Source organism: Strix uralensis, chromosome 14 (genome assembly GCF_047716275.1).
Source record: "Strix uralensis isolate ZFMK-TIS-50842 chromosome 14, bStrUra1, whole genome shotgun sequence".
NCBI lineage: Eukaryota > Metazoa > Chordata > Aves > Strigiformes > Strigidae > Strix > Strix uralensis.
In genome coordinates, this window is record NC_133985.1 from 24,185,151 (window position 1) to 24,203,716 (window position 18,566).

The 18,566-nt window shown below is 41.8% G+C and overlaps 1 protein-coding gene across 4 annotated transcripts in view; it reads left to right on the top strand.

Annotated features, from left to right (window-relative positions):
* KDM3B (lysine demethylase 3B) overlaps positions 1-18,566 on the top strand; it is a 64,249-nt gene that overhangs the window by 2,895 nt on the left and 42,788 nt on the right. For 3 of the 4 annotated variants that reach the window (XR_012630808.1, XM_074883357.1, XM_074883358.1), the window contains exon 2: positions 17,168-17,335. Coding sequence is in view for 3 of the 4 variants with exons in the window: in XM_074883357.1 (XP_074739458.1) it covers positions 17,168-17,335 (168 nt within the window). In the remaining variant the exon portion in view is untranslated. Of the gene's footprint in view, positions 1-11,398; positions 11,515-17,167; positions 17,336-18,566 lie in introns of those variants that run through there. The other variant, XM_074883359.1, reaches the window with a different exon arrangement.

The window sequence follows — 18,566 nt, forward strand, 5'->3', positions numbered from 1 at the left end:
ACAAGGTGTTTCGAGTAATAATGTTTTGGAATAATCCACGTATGCTGCTTAAGGTGGAGAAAGGGTTGGTTTATTTTTTCCCCCATTATGGATAGTAAGTTATGTGTCTCACAAGTTTTTTTTTATGTCTGAGTTTTTATCTATTTCCTACAGTAATCTGCACATATAATTTAATGTGTTCGGAAGACCTTTTCACTTCTACATGATATGTAGATTATACAGTTTAACAGAAACATGTCACAATCTAAAGTATCTTATTCATAAGGGACTTCATTGAATAAAGTTGATATTTAGAAACGATCTGAATTCTGGAATAAGCTTAATTTACTTTGCAAGTATCAGCAATGTTTGCGTTAACCATAAATACCAGGGTATTTCAACTAGTTTTTCTAACTAGCTCATACTGGAAAATCATCTCTTCCTGTCTGGAGACTGTTAGTAGTAGATGAGGGATGCTGGAACCCTACAAGACTGGATTTAGATTTATGTGCTCTCAAGCAGTTTTTGGATGCCACTTGAAAGTCATCTTGACAGCAGAGAAGAATGTGGGGAAATATGGATGTACGGTCTGTTTGGGATCGGGTGTGGAGGTTCTTGCCAGCTGTGCACGTGTGTCTGCTGCAGAATTTTTGTTCGCTCCGATTGGGACTGGGTGGGGAGTTGGTAGAGGCTTTCAAACGCAGCAGGTGTGGAAGGAGGAGTCTTCAGAGAGGCGGCTGGAACTGGGACTCTGTGGAGGGTTCACAACAAGCTGGGGTTGTATGAGTCTGGGATATCCAGATGGCTTTCTGTGCCACTGTACTCATCTTCATTTCCTCTGTCCTGCAGAGGTGGTCGTGTTCCTGGATCATTTTGCTGTCAGCAAGACACTTGCGTGTGTTTGCGTAGTGAAAGCGGGGGAATGGACCACGGAAGGTGGGCTAGGCGTTGTCTCACTCCCTAAGTAACGTCTCCTATTGCTGCTTTGGAAGGCAGAACACTGGGCTGGGTGAATGTTGGTGAGACCAGTAGGTGCATCTTTAATGCCTCTTGTTGTAAAAGAGATGTTCAAGGACAAACGTGATGTTGAGCATTTTTACAAATAAATTTTTACTTGCTTTGCAAGTAAAAATACAGTTCTTCGAAGGAGAGCTGGCTGCAGAAGCAGTGGATGTACGTTTTCTCCACTTGCTCTGCGATACTTTATTGGTGGTCTATGTACAAAGTACTGTGAATGCCTGTTATGTCACAGGTTTTTTTCTGGTAGCCTTTCTGTCTTCCCATGTGTGAAAGGCGGACATCCACGCTGAAAAGTTCATGTTCATACGGGGGGCAGTGTCATCTGTGGCTCCACTGATGACTTTTCTCAGGGCTCAATAGGGTTATGAGGGATTCTATAACCATTTATACTGCTGACATGCAGGGAGCAGGGATGGTACGAGGGGGATGGAATACCTCTGCATTTGTAGTTTATATAAGTTTGTTTATTTTAAAAAAAAAAAAGTCTTGGCTGCTTTGGCAGTATAACTGCAGTAGAGGAAATTCAGTGTGACTTGCAAAATTCTCAAAAGGATCTTGGCAGATCTGAGGTGGTTGTTAAGTTTATAGATGAGGAATAGGGTGGAGATGAAGCCAGTGAGCCTTCCCAGTCTCGTGCCATCTCTGGCGTCCCATGTCCTGCTCGCCCAGCAGCGAGGGGCAGGGCAGGTGTGGAAGGGGTTGGTAGGAGTGAGGGCGGTGGTGGTGGTGGTATCAGGGCTGGCAGTGGGACTGGGAGGTGAAGGGCTGTTCCTTTAAAGTACAGGTTATGGAACAGGAACAGTAATAAAATTTGTGTGGCAGTGTGCCGGAGAGGCTTATTAGCCTGCACACGTTTGGTGAAACCCTTTGTGGAGTTGTCCCTGTCACCACTGATCCACATCCACTGGGTGCCTTTTCACCCTGCTGTCTTCCACGTTTCCGTTAACCAAGATACTACCAAGTTCTTGTCTTTTTTTTTTTTTTCCCTCCCCTTTTCCATATTTGAGGATGATGCTTACAATTTCTTGACACCTGGTAGCAATTACTGCACAGGTGCAGGAGTTTTAGTGGAGCTTTTTTATTCCTGGGGATTGTGGACATGCCCGCTTTGGCTGTTGGCTGCGCCTACATGACATCCGTGCAGTGTTTCTGATATTTTAGGAAGTGTCACACTATTGAACGTGTGCTGTGCTGATGTGTATGTCTGCAGTAATTTCAGTATGTTTTAAACCTATTGAACTTAAACAAAATAAATATGTTTGGGGAAGTCTAGGTAGAAAAATGGAAGCTCTAGTTTGAGAAGGTAAACTTCCAAGACAGAAATGCTGCTTTTGATACTGCAGTCTTGAGTATTTTAGATTTGTGTCAATGAAAGAACAGCTGTACTGGGCAAGGCCCAAGGCCCGCCTAGTCGTGTGTCCCCCTGCCAGGCCTGCCCAGTCCTGTGCTGCTGTGGAAGGACTCGACGTTGTTAAGGCTTCCACCAGTAGGCTGCCAGGTGGAAGTTTTCTGAAATGATGCTTAGCTGTAAAATCACACAGAGCATGACTGCTATGTATGTATTTGCATCACTGAAGGACTGTAAGTTTTTGCTGAGCTGACAGTGGATGCTGTGTAGAGCTCACTGACTGGTAAATATTGGGTTCACTTTGGAGGGTTGCTCTCTGCTTCCTCCTGCGTGGTGTTGGTTGCAGCAGAATCAAAGATTTCAGGTTCCCTAGTTCAGACTTAGTGAACCGCGTTCATTTGGCTTTGGAAAATTGCTGCTCAAATAAGCTTATTGCTTAGAATGTGTATTCAAGGAATGTCTTACGAGAGTTAACCCATTGTCTTTATATTTAGTGGTAATTGCATCTGCAAGTTTTATTTGTACTGATACAAGTGATATGAAAAATGTAGTGTGCTTGCATGTTAAATTAACAGGAGTATTCAGATCCAGCTCTTGCAAGTGAAAGCTGGAAAGTTCCTGTGTACTGGCAAAGTCTGTCTGCAGGAAGCTCCTTGTTAAGTGTTTGCATTAGCAGATCAAACTGTTTGCCTTTGGAGAAGTTGAATGTTCCAATTACAGACAGAAGAGATTCAGGGATTTCATCAAAATTATTTGTTTAGACCTTCTTGAATATTGTTTTGTAGTGTTGAAGTGTAACAACAGAAACAAGGAAAAAGGCTAGAAAAATAAAATATACTTTGGCAAGACCTTGGGTTTTTTCCCATCATTGTCAAAACATAACATATTTTTCCTTTGGCAGTTTATCTTCTTGGGTGGACAGTGTTGACATGGTGTGTACGGGGCTTGCTTTTTACCAAATAGAATGCCATAAGCTGGGGAAGTAGAAACCATATGTTTTGCGATCTGTTTGGTGAATATAGTCACTTCATTCAGCTGAAATTTTAGTTATGGCTGCACAAAGCAGTAGACTCAAGAGCTGTGCAAACAGAGGAAAATTTAGCAAGTTGAATACTAGTACCTATAATCATAATTGAGGTCCCTGTCTTAACGCATTTGCTGGTGTGTTTTTCTCTGAGGCGGTTGTATGTGTCACACTTCAAATAAACACGAAAGATGGAATCATGCGTTTGTTCAGCACTAACTGATAAAGTTTCTGAGCTACAGGTTGGCAGCTGGGAGTCCATTTTGTCATTCAAATGGTTGCAGAAAGTCAGGTGTCTGTAATATCCATACTAAGATGTTTTCTCAGTTTTCGGTGGAGGTATCAGGGTTGATACGAGAAGTTCGAAAGGTTCCTTTTTTGTTTGTTTATGCTTCTTGGTGTGACTGCAGGGCACTGCCCAACGCAGGAATTCCTGTGGAATACTGGCGTACTTTTTTCTGTCGGGTTTCAAATGGAAGACTGATGATTTTGTAGGAGGTGAAAACACGTGAACTTGTGGATATGGAGCAACTTCTGCTTGAAATGCAGGTGGTTATGACAAAGTTATTTGGGGTTTATCTTGCGTTATGACTGTGTTACATCTCTGCTTTGATGGCAGTCCATTTCCTAAAGACTAGGGATGAAAAAGGTAAGGCAATGTTTTAACCAAGCAACTGCTTCAGGAAATCTGTTTTGTAGCTTTAACTTCTTAAGGTACAAGGCATTAATTTTTTTCTGTTGGAAAACAATCTTCTGCATGTAGTACGTTTATACATGTTCCTCGGGCAAGTTCCGTGTGCTGAGTAGTTGTTTGCTTTTCGCTGGTCTTGTTCTGCGCTTCAGTGAATCCCTTGATTATTAACTAGACAGACCATTCTTTTTTTCCTTCAAGATCTGTCCTGTGATTGTTCAGATTTCTAGGGTTTTTCCATGCACATATTTTGACTTTGCCACCATGTGCTTGAGGTTTTTACAGAGCTCCCACTTTTTTAACTTCCAAGCTGATGGTGACTTCAAAAATATTTCTATGTAGCCACATCATGTCCTTACAGAAATGTTTGGAGAAACGTCTTTCCAAGAAGACTTACACAGTGTAATGAGAGTTTGAGTATCATGTTTGCATTTGGATGTTGAATAGCTTTTTAATGTGGTCATAAAATACATTTGCTCATACAGTAACTTCTCTTGATAGTGTGAGTGCTCTCTAAGTAGTCTTAATGCTTCCAGTTTCAGCTGCTGATTGCAGAACCAAAACAAAACTCAGTTTTACCTCCACATAATTATTGTCCTGAGGTCACTGTGCCGTGACTCGGGTTACTTGCACAATGCTTCATGCTTTCCCTGTGAAAGCCGCTGGTGTCTCTGCATCCCATAATTTGTGCTACCTCCTTTTGATTAGATGTTCTAATCTAATTAGATTAAGTAGATGCTATCTAATCAAGGCATCCAACTTTTCAATCAGTGGCAGATTTATTTTTCTTCTGTAGTTTCTAAGTATGTTTTATTCTGAAACTTCTTATTGCGGGCTTATTTGTAGTTGGAAAAACTCTTACTGCTGTCCTGTGAACACGATGAACTCGCCGTGCTCCCTGAGCTGGTGCTGCTCGGCTGTGACTGCCTTGTTGCCGGTGCTGCTGTTGGGAGGCCCTTTTCAGTATCTCACCTGCACTAGATGGTGACACTCTGTTTGCAAAACACAGAGAAACACGGGGAGATTTTCTTGTATAGTCAGTTTTTATGTGTTTAGCAGACCTTTTGCCATCTTCCTGAATTTCCTCCAAAAAAACCATGGTTTTGTTGATGTCCACCTTGTTCATTTTGACGTTAATAACTGTATTCAGAGGTGAGTTTCATTTGTTAGAGTTGCTTAGTGTGCTAAATGACATTGAGGTGGGCGACTCGGGAGGGAGGCTGACAGTTTCTTAGACATTCTTCTTATGAATAGCATAATTTTCTACTTAGGAAGAATAGCTTTGGTTTCTTATCTTCAGGTTGTTGAGAATGTGGCATTAAGCTCCAGGTTAAAGCTTTTCTTTGAGATTGAGTTTCTTTTAACTATAGACATGTGGCCTATCACCTAATAAAATAATTTTTTTACTTCTTCCAATTTAATCTATGAAACTCAGCAAAAATGCGATGTACTACTACTTTATCACTAATGTTTTTTCAAGGAAGATGCCAGACTTGGAAAGCAAAGGAAAAAGAGTGAGGCAAACCAGTTAGCAATTGGAATAGCAAATTTTCAGAGGCTGTGATGGTTAAGAACTTCCAAAAACTCCTCAGATTCTTCTCTGATCTGCATAAGGTACCATTAGACTTGAGGCCAGGAATGTGTCTAAAGAAATTTGATACTTTTTATGCTAGCTTTGTCAGGGACATTATTAATAATGTTGCAATAATAATTCTACTGTTCTAGTACTTGCTGGTTTAAAACTAATAATTTTCATCCTACTTTTACCATTCCCCTTAAGCTTTTGTAAACCCCAGCATTCTTCATTTTCAGTGCAGTGCCATTTGATGCTTTGGATACTCAAGGTCAGGTTAGATGCAGTAAGAGAAAGTCCTTCATAGCACATATAAGCTATGTAGTTAAAACCTTCACTTTTAACTCCTTCCATTTATTGCCATTCTTTTATTTGCAGCCCCCTCCTCAGCCCTCACCTGAAACTATTGCAATATTTGGCAAACCACCTGTATTGTCTTAATAGACTAATAGTTATCAGGTTCTTTCTTTTTCATTTTTAATACCAGGTGTATTTGCCACTTGACAGTTACACAGGCACCAATTTTAAATTGCTTAAAAAGTCTGGGTATCAAACCTGCAACTTAAGGTGTTGCTTTTCCTTCAGAGTTCTGAACTGGGAGTCCTCATTCTTTTCTTGCTGATAATTGGGTTGTGAATACTTGGGATTAGGAACAGCCTTCTTAGAGATTTCTGGGTGATTTGTTTTGCAAAACCAAAGATATCATCGTCTCTACAGTCCAAGTAGCTGCAGAAAGAAACAGCAGTCAAAATGGATTGTCTTGCTATTATTTCACGGAAGTTGGTTTTATGATACTTTGATTGGGATGCAGGCAGACATCAGGTAAAGATGCATTTTAGAAGACATAACAACAAAAAGCACAATATCTGACAAAAATACGTATGCATTTCCAGAACAAATTTAGTCTGTGGAACTCGTACTTTCCAGTAGCTCAAGTATTTCAAGTTACTAATAGCAGAGAAAATTCAGAACTGTTAATTTTAGTATAAGGAAAAAAGGTGTCACTTCTTAAGGATAGGCCTGGAGGGTGGTGAATGAGTTCTCAGTGTACAAAGCGGGCTGGTGCTGCTTCAAAAGGCAGTCTGTCTCGGGCTGTGCAGCAAGGAGGTCTCCGATGGCAGGAAGTTTCTGTAGGAATGCAAACATTTTCCGAAGTAAAGTTCCTCTTAAAAAGGAAAGCATGGTGATTAACATATTTGGCTCTGCCTGGTGTAAAAATACCCCACAATTACTGGATTCATTTCAGAGTGCGAGGGATGTTACGTAACTGGCTGGAGATACGGCTTGCATCAAGTGGCTCTGTGTCGAACGTGCATGGCTTGGCAGTTTTCAGTTCGGTTGGTTTGACAGACTCACGGTGACCATGCAGCCAGGGGCTGTGAGGTTACTGTTAGATCCCAAATTTGACTTGAGTAGCATTTGTTATCCACAAGAGATAGCTGGCACAGTCATCTTCTTGTTTGGCCGAAGTCAAAACTGTCCAACTCAGCTGGTATCTGGAAGTGTTCAGCTGCTTGACAGTTGTTGTGTTACTGGATAAAGTGGAAAAAAGCAGTGCAGCCTGGGGGAGAGGCAGTAGTCCGGTGCTTTGTGTTCCTGCTCTTAATGGGTAAGAAAAAACTTGACGATGAAGACTTCAGTGGAAGAGTTTGGTCTGATGTTACAAAGTCAATATAGTAGCTAGCTACTGCTTTAAAAAAAAAAAGTAATTTCCCTTCCTGTCTCTTGTGCACGATGCTTGTGGGTCATTGGGCCCACAAGCACACAGCATGGAGGAAGATTGCAGGAAATGAACAGTTCCTTGTGTGTCCTTAGTTTCTAGGCCACGTGTTCCCTAAACGTACCACAGCGGCGTCAGCTGCGTCGCTTGTTGGAGGGGAGACGATGGACTGTGTGTGACGGTGGTGTGGCACTGTGCAACGCTGCCAGTAGCAGCCAGCTGCAGTGGCAGGGTGATCTAAAACGACTGAACTTGGTACAGGATGGGGTAGGGCCTTTCTGAAGATCAGACTTCTTCCCTTGCATTTTCCCAGCACTGATTCTGAGCTGTGATATTCCATCACTTGACGTTTTCCTCCATATGTGTGGCCAGCATTAGGGCCAGTGGTGATGCTCGAGCTGGAAGTGCAATAATTCTGAAAGAAATGGGATACTAACAGAACACTGTGGTGCATTCTGTTTCTTTTGGCACTTTGTCATTCTCTCCTTCCTACCTACTTAACCCAACTCATCTAAATATTGAGCCACATAAAGAGGTACTAGAGACCAGTATTTTCAGGAATGGTTTTCTCTGCTATTTTTGCTGAAATATGTTTTGTGGGTTTTGGTGGATTTTTTAATTCTTCTTTTAAAGAGCTTATTAAACCAGATCCTGTCTGGCGTTTTAGGATAATTGCAGAATTTAACTATGGTGTTCTTGTTTTGCAGTTGCTCCCAATTCCCCCTATAATTCTGTTATTTACTAATCTCGAAATGTTTCTTTTTCCTCCTTTGTTAAAGTAAAGTAAAAAAAAACCACACAAAAACCAGAAAGGGAAACTATCATCATTGTAGTATAAATGAACAGAGTAAACAAACTCATATTTTTCAGATACTCTATATTTGGGTACTTTTAAGAGCTAAATTTTACTGTAGAGTTCGCCATATATTACTGTGGTGTCAGATCATTGTTCAGACTTCAAAAGCAATGGTCGTAATGCCAGCCAAGAGAGATTTAAATTCTAGGAAGCTATTTGATTCAGTGGTTGTTTGTGAAATGGCCATACAACTAGTTATTTCTGTACTGGCCCCAACAGCTTGCTTGCATAAAGAGTGTTCCAGAAAGGTGTCCAAGGCTGACTTGATTCTCCGTCATACTGTGTTCTGTCACTTTTTTAGCCTTATTTGTACAAGTGATCACCTTTGAATAATATGACGTTTGTACCCATCCATCTCTCTTTGTTGTCATTCCATCCTGTTGCATCAAACCATCATTAATCCCACCAGTGCTGTTCCCGACATGTTTCTGTAGCCTCTTTCCATCTCTGCTATACAAAGGCCTTTACAGTCTCCCTGCGTAGTCTCTTCATTGCTTCTGTTCTTGCAACCTGGCATTCCATAAAACTTTATTATCCAATTATTTTTGGGCAAATTTTAATCCCAGTATTGTCTCATCTCTGTAGTGGACAGATCAAATAGGATTGTTTAGTGTTTTTTTGGCAGGCCTTTCATGAAGGTCGTGTTATTAATTCCCTTTTCAGTATTTTTTTTTTTGAATAAGATTTGACCACTCCAAAGTTTGCATTTTTTAGACCTTTGATCTTTCTTGTTTGCTTTCTTCTGCTGTCTCCTGTTGTTCTGACCCAAACTGGTCATAAGTATTTTAGCAGAGAACTTCCTGAGGCTGAGCAGAGAGGCAATCGCTTCAGGTGTTGTGCACTATTCAGCTGTTTACATATATGTCTGTCCTGTTTTGAAACAGCATGAGATAGCTGAACGTATACCACCTTATGATCCATTATAAGCTAATTTTTTTTTTTTTTATAAAACTGTTACTTGTCCTGTTACTGGTAGTTTCTGCCTTTGTTTAGCACCTTGTGCTTATTTTGGTGACTGTGTTGTGCTCTGATCTGAGGCAGTTTCTCAGGTTTCTCTTTCTGCTGAATCCTGGTGTCTGTTACAATATTCAGTGACTGTTCTCAAACACTTTCACTTTTGGAACTAGAACAGATTCCTATGAAGACCCTCAGTCAAATGCTTCCATTTTATCAGGGAATAGTTGATTTTTGTGTTCAGCAAATAGGCTGTCTTTCCCTGGTGTGAAATGTTACACAAAAGTGTTCCAAAGCCTAAATTCAAGGTGCGAGACTGGTATTTCTCTACTTGGAAGACCTGGTAGTCTTTCTTCAATCAAAGAATGACAGGGCCTTTGACTATCTAATCTGTTTCTACCCATGAATGTTTTTAAGTAACTTTTATATGGCAAAGTTTTCTGGGAAAGTGTGAATAGTAAAGTGAGGCAAAATTGTTATTTGTGTTGTATGCAACTGAAGATTATAAAAACTATATTTTGAAAAACAAGCTGTTTATTTAAAAAAAAGAATCGCTCGCATCTGTTGAATACTCCAGATGCATTGTTTCTCAGGACGCGATGCCTTGTTCTGGGTGTACGTCCAACATCTTACAACAAAGACATAGGCCGCTATTTTCTGACTGGCAGTGCTACAAATGATTTTCTGATGCCATCAGCCTACTAGAAAAAGTGAGGTAGGACAGTACTGTCATCTTTGTTTCCTTTGGAAATTTTTGAATAGACTGCCAGCTTTATCATTGGTAATGTGTTGCTGGGTCATCAGTGCATCAGAACTAAGTAATATTGGACCTGATGCCAAAGCCTGAAGTTCACGTGAAGCACTCCTTTTCAGGGTTTGAGATCCACTGGGGTCACGTTTTCCATGTGTTTAACTTGTACTCTTGTATGTATTTAGTACAATGTGACACTAATATTTTACAGAAGTAAAAAACCTAAAAGTTTGATTATTCAACAAAATAATAGTTTTATCAAATCAGATCTGAGACAGACCTGTCATTTTTATAGTTCTGTTTTCATTTTGATGCTGTCCTCTCTTTTGGCCAGAACCACACTGAGGCTAAGTAATCAGATTAATTCCTTGTCCTTTTTCATAACTGGCTCCTTCCTTCTTTCAACAATTTCAAGAGTTGTTTTTAAAAAAGTCTAAAGTACATGAAGGCAGGTATTTTCTTAAGCTCTTGCAAAAAAAAGTTGCTGTTATCTGGAACCCGTTGACTGATAGACATGTTGATCTTCATTAGAGATTGCGAAGTGCTGCTGTAGATTACTGTGCACGTGAAGTGTTGACTTGGATGGTACCAGCTCATCTTCAACTCCAAAACAGAAACACAGATATCTGTGGCCATTTATTAGCAGCTTGCTGTGCCATAAGGTAATGGCTTTAGCAGAGTTATGGTTTCTCTAGCTCCTGCTATTTTAATAGTATTTCTGCCCTAGATCCTGTCAAAAGCATTTTTGATTGTCTTGCTTAATTTTCGTTATGTGTTACAAGCATAGGAAAGTGCCAAGGAAATACAAAAACGATGTGTATGTTCTAATTTTAGAAATGTATTTAGTTCTTCACCAAATATATAGTGTCTTAATCAGTATCAACCTTTAAGCATAATTGTTCTGTCTAATAACTGGTTTCTTGGTCATGTGATAAAATCTACTTTTTGTCTGGCTTGATATAAATTATTGCAGAGGAGGATTTTTTCTCCTTATTTTTCCCCTAATTTTCCTGGCTTTGGGAATCAGCTGCAGTAAAACACCTAGTGTGTGTGTGTGTATATATTTCAGATTGTATTTTTTTTGCTTTTGCTTGTAAGAAATAGTTTGAAGCATGATCACTGGATGGGAAGCTACAAGTTTTCTAAGCATCTTTATCTCATATAATGGATTCCAGAATAATACTTTGCATTATAAAACTACTAGAAAACTACTGTAGTTTAATTTTTAAAATCTCATTTAGTGGTGGTACTAGCTGCATGAGATCTTGGATGTGTTCTCCCAAGCTGAAATCTCAGTATCTACCTTCCCTTCTTTCCTCGCCCACGTGTTGACAATGTAGTTCTTACTGCATCATGAGTAAGAGGCCATGGACCAACTTGTTACCCAGTTTTACTTGGTAGTCGCAACAGATTCCTACCAATGCCTCCTTTCTGGGCATAAGTACTATTATTCCAATTTACAGATGGGGAAACTCAGCCAGTGAGACTAAATGGCTTGACCAGGGTCATTCAGGAAGCCTCTGATGAAGCAGGGAATTGAACCTGGGTCTCTGGCTACTCTCTAGCAACTGATGGACCATCCTTCCTTTCAAAACTAGGTAAAATTTAAGACCATTTTAAGGGATATTTTTGAGCTTGGATTTTTTGCCATCTTCTGTTTTTTATAATTTATAAAACCCTAAAATGTACAGATTTTATGTTTTTCACAGATGGCATCTACATTAGATGCAAATTCTAGTGTGATAAGCTACAGTATTTTTTCTATTATAAATTATATTTAGAGCCTGTATGTCACGTGATGGAAAAGGCCAATGTATCTGTATTATCTATGCTATGGTCTTCCTATTGTTGCTGCTTTTATAGTGGAACTGATGTTGGAAAACTTTAGGGGAAATTCCATTTGAACCAGACTGCAGTTCTCTATAGTGTGTTAAGTCTGGATGTTAGGGTAGTAGCTGGACAAGAGCGTCTTCTGGAAAAAATGCTTCAGGCTGTCTTTGTATATCAAATAAAGCAGAACAACCGCTCAGCTTTCTAAGGTCACTTTTTATTGGAAGAGGCAGAATAAAAGAGGGGGGTGAGAATTACAGGTGTGTGTGCACACTCTGGGTTTTTTTGTGTTGGAAGAGAACCCTGGTTTTGTAGGTTAAAAAACCCCAAATCACCAAAACATAAAAATCTTTATTTTTTGTAATCAGATACTGCTTAGGAGAGGTGTTTTTCCCCATAGGAGAACTTGGGAAATCCTGCAGGTGTGTTTTTGTCTAAGCAGCGTCAGTTTTTTAATGATACAGACGTACCTGCACTAATTGTGTATCTAGTTGCCGTCATCAGCACCGCTGTTTAAAAGCACTGGCACTAACAGAGCACCGTTGCTGTTCTTACCAATGGCTTGTCTGAACTGGCTGTGTGCAGAGTTAGGAGGGTGGCGGAAGATCCTGTGGGTAGATGTGACCCTGTGAATTGTAGGGCCGTCGGTACGTTGGAGGGGTAGTTGATTCTGGTGTAGCCAGGGCTTTAGCATACAGACGCAGAACTACGCAGTATTCAAATAAAGATGAGGGAGAAAACCAGGAAACGCTCAGTTACAGTGCAGCCACTTCGCATAAGGCTTCTGGGTTTTTCAGCAAAGGTAGAATATTCCTGTTTAGCACTTCAAATATCAAAGGAAATATGTTTATTCACTCTCAAGTCTGTCTCTTCTGTCCTTGCTTTCCTCGCTTGAGGCACCTCTTTCAGGATTCCCTTAGTGTTTTCTCATAGAATCTGAGCATCAGTTCATGAATACGCTGTGGTTTTCTGTCGCAATGCAAAGTGATATATGCACAAATACTTGGTGTGCTGTGCCAGTCAGCTTCTGCTTCTTGCACCCAGTACACCAAGTGATTTCTGTTGCAGATTCTGGAAGCAGAAACTGAGAACATAGCTGTTTATATTGAGGGTTTCATCCTTCTTGTTGCTGTGATATGTTGGAATCTACTGACAATATCATGTGTGGTGTTGCGTGGGTCAAGAACAGCTGCCCTGCCTATCTGTGTGTAGGAAAATACTCTTGGGTATTGCCTTAGAACTAGTAACACCTTTTTTAATGGTTGTAAGTCCAAGTTTGGCAGGACTCCATTGCTTATGTGGATCATACAAAGATGGAAGGAAACTGAATATTGAATATAAAGTGTGTAGAACAAATTTGCCATGACTTCTCTGTTTTGCAGGGGAGAGAGATGGTCTTAATATGATAATGTTGTCTTTTCTCTCCTTTTGACCCCGTTCATGGGTCTTGGATTTTAGAAGGGAAAACTATAAAGTCTGTTTTCTGAGTTAAGTGATGGAAGAGAATACTTCAGTTGGAAGGGACCTACAACAATCATCTAGTCCAACTGCCTGACCACTTCAGGGCTGACCAAAAGTTCAAGCACGTTAGGAAGGGCACAGCCCAAATGCCTCTTCAACACCAACAGCCTGGGGGCATCGAGCCCCTCTCCAGGGAGCCCGTTCCAGTGTTTGACCAACCTCTCAGTGAAGAAATGCTCCCTGATGTCAAGCCTGAACCTGCTCTGATGCAGCTTTGCCCCCCTGGTGCCAGGACCCACTGCTGGCTCCTGCTGAGCTGCTGCCCCCCAGCACCCCCAGGCCCCTTCTGCAGGGCTGCTCTCCAGCCGCTCCTCTCCCAGTTGATACTTGTGTCTGGCATTGCTTTGTCCCCGGAGTGGAATCTGGCATTTGTTCTTGCTACATTTCATGTCACTGATGATTGCCTGATGCTCCAGTCTATCTAGATCCCTCTGCAAGGCCTCTTATCCCTTGAGAGAGTCAGCAGCACCTGTCTATTTGGTATCCTCAGCAAACTTGCTAATGGTGCGCTCAACTCCTGCATCCAGATGGTTGATAAAACCCCGAACAGCAGTGGCCCTAGCACTGAGCCCCGAGGAACGCCGCTGGTGACCGATAGCCAGCCAGATGTAGCCCTGTTCACTACAGCCCTTTGAGCTCTGCTCTTCAGCCAGTTCTACACACAGCGTACTGTGAACCTGCTTATCTCGCAGCTGGAGAACTTGTCCAGAAGGATGCTGTGAGGGATAGTATCTGACTTACTAAAATCCAGAAAAACTCCATCTACTGCCTTCCCTTCATCTACTGCATGGGTGGTCTCATCATAGAAGGAGATTAAGTTAGATAAAGAGGACTTTCCTTTTGTGAACCTATGTTGGCTTTTGCCCGACGATTGCATTGTCCTTTAAATGTCTTTCAGTAGCACCCTGTGTGATTTTCTGTAATTTTTCCCAGTACTGAGGTTAGACTAACAGGTCTGTGGTTCCCTGGGTCTGCCCTGTCACATTTTCCGCTCAGAAGAGGGCGACAAGTGACTTAGATTCATAAATCCCCAGTGGAGTGGACAGTGGTGAGACAAGTCTCAAAGTCCATACATAAACATTTATTTATTTCCCATGGTGCATTAATTGAGTGCATGATAATTGACTAAGTATATAACAAATTGTGGCAAGCGATGTGATATGCCTTGTGTTATTTAATGATAACAAGGAAGAGGGGGGAAAAGAGAGGAGGGATAGAGATGGGGGGTGGGGAGAGAGAGAGATCACCGGTCTGGGTTCCAGCGTTGGGCCTGCCAATGGGGGTCTTCGGTTTCTAGGGGCGCTCACATCCTGAAGTCCCGCCCGATGTAATTTGTCACCCCCTTTTATTCTCATCCCTTAATGTGGACCCCCTTTTTCAAAAGTTTTGTGGCTGGGCAGAGCTCAGCATTCTTCTGCTATGGGTTAAATTAGTCTCTCTTGCTATGTAAATTAGAACTCATGCTTCTTACAGGTGGGGGGGGCAAGTTTTTTCGTCTTGAATTGAGTCGGTGGTGACCTCCCTGCCACATTTACCTTTCCCCTGATTACCACAGATTTTCGCATGCTTCTCAGACGATCATCCAGCCTTTGGCGCCTTCTGGGGTGGGATGTTCCCCTCTTATCAGTCTTCAGTTCCTTTTCAAGCATAAAGTTTGTTTGATCTTGTGAGTGTTTGAGACATTCCTCAGAGAAGCTCAGGGGAGTCTCCACCCCTCCCTTTCTTTTACCAAGCTCTGTCTTTGCCGTTCTGCATCCCCCGCTAAGCAGAGGGATTTATGGCTTGGCAAAGGACCGGGTTTGTTTAGCTTTCCGCTTGGTCTCCCACGTTCTCTCGTGCCCTTCTTGTAAATTGGAGTAAAGTTGGCGAGCTCCCAGTCAGTGGGGAGCTCCCCGACTCCCAAGACCTTCGGCAGGTGATGGAGAGGGCTCCTGCTGAAACGGCTTCTCGAATGCTGCAGATGGCGTCACTGCAGCGTGGCGTGTGATGGGTGCACAGGGTTTGTCAGAATGTGTAGTGATCCTCTTAAACGTGAGACGCCCATCTTGAAGTTCATCACACGTTATTTCTTGTAGTGTTTTTTTCTTTTTTCTTCTTTTAAACCAGGGAGTAATGTGTTAAATTTGCAGCTAAAAGTACAGCTGTTCCACTTGATCAATTTATAATGACTCATGGAAATGTGAGGGGTCTTATAGGTTAAGGCTGGAAGAGATTTTCTTATAGTCTTACTTCATGTGTGTCACAAGGTAAGATGACTTGGTTAAGTCTTGTGTGAAGCAATAAATAAAAAATAAACCTAATGGGTACCCTCATTTATTTGGGACAGAGTGGTAAGCTGCACTTTATTGCTTGTTTGAATTTGCCTTGATCCTTGCCAGCTAATTTAAGGGGATGTGCTAGTGAGAGGTCATGTGTATTCACTTATAAAATCTTCCCTCCTTTTCATCCAATTCTTCAATATCTTGCAAAAAGGCATATTTTTCAAAGTCAGTGTTATTCTACCAGTTCTTTTTGACAACCTTTTTTCATATAACCTTTATGATAAGAGAATCATGACAAGATGATTACCTCATTAATAGTGTACATATATACAAATAATTCCATTTGATTATTCTTACCTGATAGTCCTTTCTTTGTCACATACTACTGCCTAAGTAGCACAAATATAATGTTAAGAAGGGTACAGGCCCACTGAAACCGAAAAGGTGTTCAGTCCAGTTTCCATTATATTGCTGACATCTGGTGAATTGAAGGAAGGATATCTTGAAAGGTTCCGTCTTCTTTGTCTGCGGGGCAGCTTAAACAGTAATGGAGTTCAAGAATTCATCATGAGAATTGCTTCATGTTCTCTCCCTCTCCCCTTGGAGTTTGAGCTTCTGAGTCTAGGGGGAGGAGTGGGGAAGAAGAGTGTGTGAGTGATCTCTAATACCTCTTTTAATAAGGATTACTGGTAAAGCGGAGAGCTGTCTGTCTTTGGTTCGTGCTCTGTTAACGCCCACTGATCTTGTAATTATTACAGAACTGTGTTTTGACTGTCCAGCTTAAGGTGTTTCTTAGCTGATTAGGAATTTCTGGCTGTTAATCTGACATAATTGATTATCTTTGTGTAGTATGTAAATTCTGTAGATTAAAGGTTGGAATGCGACTGTGCTTTAACATTTAATAGCTGTAGTTGTTAGGATGTGGAATGAGACTTGTAGCCTGCGTTCCTCCTCTTGGCATTCTTGCCATGTAATTTTATATGGCTTTAACATTTGTCCTTTGTGATAGACAAAAAGACCATTATATCTTGGAATAGTGATTTAGAATTGGGTGGTTTATGATGTCACACTTGTAAATAAGGTAATGAAAAATCTGCTGAGTAGGTATTTCTGGATAATCTCATGACATCCAAAATATTTGCACTTCGTTCAGGGAGTTTAATAATGTATAAGGTAACTCAAAACTTCTGATTTAGAGTGGATTTCATAAACACAAACTTTCCTGGTGATTTAATTCTGTGAATGTCAGTCAGCCATACTGATACAGGCCATCTGTTGAAATGCCAAGTAAAAGTGTCTAAATTCTCAAAAAAATTCCAATGTGAAAGAGGCTTGCATTGAGCTGTATTTTGGGATGAACAATTTTTACATCTAATTTTATATGGGGAAACACAGCATTTGGAGCCAGTGATGTGTGTTTGGGGATAAATAAGTTTTCAGAGATTAGCAATTGCTGTGAATTTGATTCCCGTTTCCTTTGTAATGTTTGATAGCTATCAGCGTTATTACAATACTTATCCTAATTTTTCTGACTAAAGGAAGTCTGACTCCTTATCCATAGGGATTGTAGGAATCTATTTTTTCCTATTCAGTGTCTGAAAAGAGATGAAATGCCTTCTAATTTTTTTTTTTTTATCAGATCTTTGTGGAATTTGATGGCTGTAACTGGAAGCAACATGCCTGGGTTAAAGTCCATGCTGAAGAAGTTATAGTGTTGTTGCTGGAAGGATCTTTGGTCTGGGCACCTCGAAGTGATCCAGTTATGCTCCAGGGGACTCGAGTCTCACTGGCACAGTGGCCGGCACTGGTGAGTATTGGGCCAAAAGCTCTCATAGCCTCAGAGGTTTGCATCAACTCTGCTGTGAAACACAAGGGTTGGATATCATACAGGGCACTGTTTTGCAGGTACCACAAATTGCTTGGGGATGGTTTTTTTAAAAGGGTGAGTATGAGATCAGTTAACTGGGAATTCTCGTGCCTTTGGAACAGCATCTGAGAGGCTGTGTGCTTCCAGTTCCTGCCCCAGCAATTGAAAGCTGTTACTTTACAGAAGGGAGATACTGTTTGCCAGTGGGTCTCTGAAGAAGTGTGGTACATACCTTTTCAAAGATTATTTTTCCCTATTTTAAAACTTTTGAGTGTGTTAGGTTTTTCTGAATTGTGAGAATAAACCTTTTGGTCTTACTGTGGACTCTAAAGCTCTGTATGGTAAAGGTGGCTGCATTGTTCTAATAGGTGTTCCTGAAGGCACTTTGGGGAAGAGAATAAGACAGTGGGCTGTGCCCTAAGTTGGTCACTGGTTGTGGTTTGAGCTCAGAGGGAAACTGAGCACCACACAACTGCTCATTCCCCCCTTCCCCGCCAGCACTGGGAAGGAGAAAGTAAAGCAAAAGGCTTGGGAATCAAGCTAAGGACAGGGAGCAATGACTTACCCATTACGGTCACAGGCAAAAGGCAGACTCGTTAGGGGAAGGAAAAAAAGAACATACATTTAATTGAGACACCGACAACACCACCACCTAACAGAGTAGGACAGTGAGAAGCGTTACCTCATCTTAAAACCACCTTCCTCCCACCGCTCCCTTCTTCCCCGGCTCAGCTCTGCTCCTGCTCTCTGCACCTCGTCCCCCTGGGCGGTGCAGGCGGGGGGCAGGGAGCGGGGAGTGTGGGCAGGCTGCTGCCTCTTCCCCCTTGGCAGGGGGGCTCCTCGCGTTCTGCCCCTGCCCCAGCGTGGCTCCCCTCTCACGGGAGCCAGTCCTCCACGAACTTTCTCCGCCGTGAGCCCTTCCCACGGGCTGCAGCTCTCCCCAGGCCGCTCTGGCATGGGTCACCCCCGTCCTCCCAGCACTGACCGACAGCAGCGGGGGCTCCTTCCCGCGCAGCCGCCTGCTCCAGGGTGGGACCCTCCCTGGAGTCGGCTGAAGCCCCGGTGTACGTATGTGCCATGTGGACAGTTCTGGGAAGCCAACTACTGAGCACTACAAAATGGATGGTGTTTCTTGGGGGTGGTGGTGGTTTCTGGTTTCTTTTTGAGAGCT